Source organism: Musca autumnalis, unplaced genomic scaffold (assembly GCF_047663935.1).
Source record: "Musca autumnalis isolate F117 unplaced genomic scaffold, ASM4766393v1 scaffold_4, whole genome shotgun sequence".
NCBI lineage: Eukaryota > Metazoa > Arthropoda > Insecta > Diptera > Muscidae > Musca > Musca autumnalis.
In genome coordinates, this window is record NW_027411977.1 from 118,779,012 (window position 1) to 118,784,845 (window position 5,834).

The 5,834-nt window shown below is 34.8% G+C and overlaps 2 protein-coding genes across 2 annotated transcripts; one reads left to right on the top strand and one right to left on the bottom strand.

Annotated features, from left to right (window-relative positions):
- Positions 1 to 1,731: 1,731 nt before the first annotated feature.
- LOC141401589 (2-aminoethanethiol dioxygenase) lies at positions 1,732 to 3,524 on the top strand. The gene has a single exon (XM_073981905.1). The coding sequence runs from the start codon at positions 1,942 to 1,944 to the stop codon at positions 2,725 to 2,727; it is 786 nt and encodes a 261-aa protein (XP_073838006.1). The 5' UTR covers positions 1,732 to 1,941; the 3' UTR covers positions 2,728 to 3,524.
- Positions 3,361 to 5,378, bottom strand: ldbr (lariat debranching enzyme). The gene is made up of 2 exons (XM_073981904.1): positions 5,031 to 5,378; positions 3,361 to 4,966 (listed from the first exon to the last, which is right to left on the bottom strand). The coding sequence occupies exons 1-2, from the start codon at positions 5,225 to 5,227 to the stop codon at positions 3,496 to 3,498; spliced, it is 1,668 nt and encodes a 555-aa protein (XP_073838005.1). The 5' UTR covers positions 5,228 to 5,378; the 3' UTR covers positions 3,361 to 3,495.
- Between the last annotated feature and the right edge of the window lie 456 nt (positions 5,379 to 5,834).

Sequence of the window (5,834 nt, forward strand, 5' to 3'; positions counted from 1 at the left end):
TACACACAAGTTTTCTGAAATAGTTCGGGAACGGAAAAATGGAAAATACGTCAAAAAAAACTGGAACAAATGTCAAAGTCGGCGTATCAGCCAATCAGACGCCGGCAACCATGTTACTATTTTTTACTGGCCCAAATTTGTCGTGTAAAAAGTTTTTAAAGAGAGCGTCATTCAGCGCCATTTTTGTTTAAACAAAACATGTCAAAAATTTGTTAAACCTACTGTCTGTGAAACAATGATGGACGGCTGGGAGACAAACGACAAATATATGTATGTGTTAGTAAATCAGAGTTGTATTTGCAGACAGTCTGTCTTGTGTAAACGCCTAGTTATAATCTTTTTAAGTTGGCAAGTCAAATTTCAATCGCCAACTTTAAACGCGTTTTTCTCGAAACTTGATTTTTCGAGATGTGCCACTCTTTAGCTTCGTTCCCGTACTTTTTAATGGTAAAACTCGTAAAAGAGAGAACTCCCAAAAATTTTTTTCTTACACACAAGTTTTCTTAAATAGTTCGGGAACGGAAAAATGGAAAATACGTCAAAAAAACTGGAACAAATGTCAAAGTCGGCGTATCAGCCAATCAGACGCCGGCAACCATGTTACTATTTTTTACTGGCCCAAATTTGTCGTGTAAAAAGTTTTTAAAGAGAGCGTCATTCAGCGCCATTTTTGTTTAAAGAGAAGTGAACATTTTACAATTTTTTTATGTACGGGAACGCTTTTTTGAGTAAAATGTGTAAAAGTCGTAAAAATTGTAAAAACTGTTTAGTTCTGGAACACAGCTTTTGAGTAAATGAGCGATATGTGAAATTACCGTCGTATGTTACACATGGCTCTGAACCTAACTAGGCGTTTACACCAGACAATTTGTTTCAAATACAACTCTGATTTACTAACACATCATCCATCATTTTTTCACAGAAAGTCGGGTTAACACATTTTTCATTTTAATGAAAATAAGTGAGATTTAGTTGAAAAGTATTGAAAACAGAAGAAAATAAGTAAAATCAAAATATTTGAACAGAAACGAAAAGAAATTGATGATTTTCATTCATAATTTTGTAACTGTTGTGCTGTTGTCCGGACGCCTACATCACACAGGCAAGTTTGAAGTTTTTGACAATCAATACATGAAACATGAAGCATGATGAAATTATAAGGTGGCGTAAAACGGCCAGCTGATTGGTTTCAATCTGTCAAATATTTTGTTATTGTGAATAAATTGTATGAAAACGTAAACAAACATTTTGACATGTTGAAGAGTTTTCGGCCAAAATAGAGTTGTTGTTGTGCTACTTACGTGACCTGTTCATGGCCCAATAATAGGTCCTCCAAAAACATCAGATGATTTCGATTTTAGCTGTCAAAATTCATATTTGACATTTGAATTCGCGTTGAGGTATAGAAATGTCAAAGTGTACAGAAACAGGTAGATGTATCTCTAAAAAAGAAAATAAATAAACTTAATGTTGTAGACGTAAAATGTCAACATTTGTTGTGTTTTGTATGAGAATTTAATTTACAATAACTTATTTTAGCAGTTCAAGTTCGATCAGCTGGTATATTCGGTTTCGTCAAACAAAAATAACTCTTCTTCAACTTTTTCTCGGAAAATGTTTTGTATGTATCTACCTGAATTGACAGAAAAGAAATTCGCCTCAAAATTTTTTTCGCTTCTGTTTATGAATTTTGACATCTAAAATCTTTGTTTTTCTTTGAATTCGCTTGCTGGAGGACCTATAATTGGGCCATGGACCTGTTAAATAGATCTTGACATGAAGTCAACCGTCCTGTCATGTGCAAACGCAGGGTAATGCGTCCAAATATGTCAAAGATTGTGGGGTTATAATCAGCTGATAGAGAAATAGTTGTTAATAATTTGTTGAACCGGAACGTGGAAGTTTTAATGTTTAACTGTGAGGAATCGATTGACGTTCACAATGAGTTCTCATTTTGGAAACATTTTGAGACAAGCTCTTAAAACGTTTGATCGCAAAAATCAAAGTTCATTTATAAACAATTTGGGTGTTTTAAAACAATTGACTGACCAGCTTTCTAAGAGAGATATTCTAATACATGAAGAACTACTTCGTGATAGCGTCTATAGAATTCAAGGTCGTGCTCCTTGTACTTATATGCATATTTTTGAAAATGAATCCGTGTCGATGAGCGTATTTATAATGCGAGGCGGTTATACGATGCCATTGCATGATCACCCTTGTATGCATGGTCTATTAAAGGTCATTCATGGCAATCTAAGAATTCAAACATACACTCCGGAAGTCAATACAGGCAGTGATTCTATGCAGTTCGATATGACGAAGGAAAAAGAAGTGGAGGTCATTCAAGATGAACCCATTATGGTTACATCTGATATGGGATGTACATTGTTGACACCAACAGACAGAAATTACCATGAAATTACAGCCGTTGGTGGTGTTGCCGCGTTTTTTGATATATTAGCTCCACCCTATGATGCTGATGTACCCGGAATTGGTCCCAGAAAGTGCACATTCTATAAGGCAATTCAGACGTCTTTCTTAGAGGAGCAATCTAAATGCAACGAAGAAACCAGTGATGATAGTATTTGTAGAAAGTATTCCAAGAATAGATTAAAACTGGAGCGTATACCAGCCCCTGTGTCATATTACTGTGACACAACAGACCCACATGAAGAATTACTACGTACTGTATTTGTTTATTCCAAAGAGGCTTATAGCTCCTAATACATGCATATAGAAAATTCTACTAAAAAAGTTCAATCTGAAAAAGCCAAAAAGCCATTAGCCTTTGTTAAATAATAGTTCGGAGAAATCTGTGTATATGTATTTATTAACTGGATAAAACGTACCATCATGAATACGTTTTATATGTAAAAACTAAAAAAAAATAAGTCAACATCACGAATGAAAACTATTAAAGCATAAATGTGAACCGCGAAATTTTTATGTAGAACTTAAGTATTTTATCCCAGTTTCCCAGTATAAGTATTTTTGTTCAAATATGTATAATAAAACTTTAAAAAATATAATATTTCAAATAATCGGGTATGTGACGAAAACCGAATCGACTCGATTTGCAGAATCGAAATGCTATATAATCGGAGTGCCGTTGATGATATATATAGTTTTGCTATGCAAACGTCCCTTATTTGAATATTTTTAAAATCCATTTTCGATTTCATTAAAATATTCACCTAAATGATAGATATACGATTTCGATTTATAGCAAAACGAGTCGAATCGTTTTTCACCACATACCTGAATATGACATCTCTTAATTCCTAGTCTATATTTCAAGGACATATTTACCCATCTACATTCTTCTAAAGTTCAGTCAACAATTGTTATGGTAACTGCTTAAAATGTAGACATTTCAGGTGATATTTTACACCTTATCATAATTTATTAAAATTGTATCACTTTATAATTTATTTACACAAAAATACATCATAAAAAACGTTATTTCTACATGCAGGTATATCAATAAAAAAACTATTCATCTTCATTTTTGTCTACATAAATGTCCTGATTGCGTCTTTTGAATTTTTTTATTGGTGGCTTCACCAAGCTGGCTTGTTTTAATTCTTCTAAGGTGTCTGTCTTTTCATGCTTTTCTTCGGGCGAATTTAAATCAATTTGCCCATCATTAACACTTTCATCTTTAGGGTTGGTTACTTTCTTACACTGTTCTTCAGTATCGTCGTCATCTAATTTCAACTCTTCAGTATTTTCTACGGACTCATTGGCTAATGATTTCGGCTTGGGTAAACATAATCCACTATTGCTTTTGCGCTTTAAAGGACTTTTTGACGATGACAGTCCCATAGATGTTGAAGACGTATTAAGACTAGAGTTATGATCATCATGTATAGAATCATTTAGTGCGGAATCTTCAGTGTTATCTAGTGTACTCGAATGACTTAATTCGTGGCCACCAATCAACATGGCCAAACTAAGCGGGTCGTCTACACCTAAAATGTCGCAAAAGTTTTGTGACTGGGGATTAATTTGGGATTTAGGCTGCTTGTAATGTTGCCCCCTAGTTGAATGAATGGCAGGATCGAATACTTCTACAGTGCGGCAGAAATTTTCAGGGATTTTCAAGTCATTCTCAAATCTTTGTCTGACAAAATTCATTTCATCTATTGTAGGGGTAAATTCATAACGTTCACCATTGGAACTTTTTTCATTTGGCAAATAATAGTAGTTTTCCTTAACATTTGTCAAATGATTTGTTAGATGTAATATCGTTAACCACTCAAGATCGTATTCGAATCTCAAATGACCTTCGTCATCGGTGTGATTTTCCGATTCGATATCAAGAATTTGTAGAAATCTTCTCTTCGGGAGACATTTGTCTAATGCCAAGAATTTTGTTATTCTGGACTTCTGTTGATCTAGTTCTGTGGTTTGCTCATCGGTAGGTTGTTTTTCGTCACTACCATTATTATGCTGCACCAATGCTGCGAATTTACAGTGCAAATGCGCAGAGAACCAATACAATGGCCGAAGGAGATTTAGTAAATCTTGACAAGGCCTACTTCCTAATTGATCTCTATCCATTTCCTCACGAAGAAATGGCTTAAAACGTGCCAATTGTTCTTTGTTGCCATGGTTATAAATGCCTTTGGGCCAATCATGCGACATGAAAATATCTATTTTTCCTGATAATTGTTTTAAACGAAACACTTCCAATTGCCTCACATGATAGACACTACGCTTCGTGTTTTCTGTATAGGGTGAAAATTCAAAGCGACCTCGCAGATAGTCGTTGCCTTTGTATATACCTGACAAACCTCCAATTCTTATGCCATTGACACGTACAACACCAGCATATCCTAAGTAGTATATATTGGGAGCTACCCAACCACCATATGGCAATTCCTGCAAGTAATTTGATGCCTCATGATTTCCGCCAATGAAAATTGTTAACATTGGGGCGCGTAGTTCGCCACTGTAATACCTGAAAATATACTTATAAGTTAAAATTTATTCTTTAAGGTTGAATTTATCTTTTATATCTTTACTTGTAAAAGGTACACATATGTTGAAATTTAGGTGGTACGGCCATCGTTTGCAGGTCTTCCATATTACGCGTTGCTTGGAAATCACCACAACATAACAGCAAATCTATTTTTATAGCATCTCTTTTTTCTATTTCGGCTATGGTTTCGTAAATCTTTTCGAGCTCCCCATGAGCACAACCTTCCACGGCAATTTTCATTTTCAATAAATGTGTGTAAATAATAACAGACGCGTGCCGTAAAAAAACAATGGGAAAATGTTTGTTTACCTCAGAAAGCGTTGTTTAGATGTGTGTGTACATGTGAACAGAGTACAATGTTCAAGCCACATTTATTAACGTCGTTAATGAATGACTGTCATATCTGACATTTACAGTAGAATCTCGATAATTTGTTTCAAATGTTAATAGTTATACCCCGTTTTCACTTAACCGGATTAACCCAGTGGGTTTGGGTTTCAAATGTCAATTCCATAGCGTAAACGTCAAATAAATCCTCATAAAGAAGGTCAACCCGGCAAAAAGCTCTAGTCCTAACGCCGCTTTAGTTTATTTTCATCCGAACTCCATTGAATTTCTTTTGATATATAAAACGGCGTTTGCAGTAGAGCTGGCAAACCATCATGGTATAATAATACAGGTAGCATTATGATGCCAGCTGATGGTAACATAATTGGTCTGTTCCAGAACTGCAAGAATCTACTAATTTTTACTATTTTTTCCGATAACATAAAGGAAAAAATGTTATCGTAGTAAAAATTAGTAGCTTCTTGCAGGTTCTGGAACAGAGCAAATGTGTCAACTGCAT

Excerpts from the sequence above, each read along its gene's own strand:
- ldbr (XM_073981904.1), bottom strand. The coding sequence starts at position 5,227 with ATGAAAATTGCCGTGGAAGGTTGTGCTCATGGGGAGCTCGAAAAGATT. Across the intron at positions 4,967-5,030 it reads CATATGTGTACCTTTTACAA|GTATTACAGTGGCGAACTAC; the intron begins GTAAAGATATAA and ends GTATATTTTCAG.
- LOC141401589 (XM_073981905.1), top strand. The coding sequence starts at position 1,942 with ATGAGTTCTCATTTTGGAAACATTTTGAGACAAGCTCTTAAAACGTTT.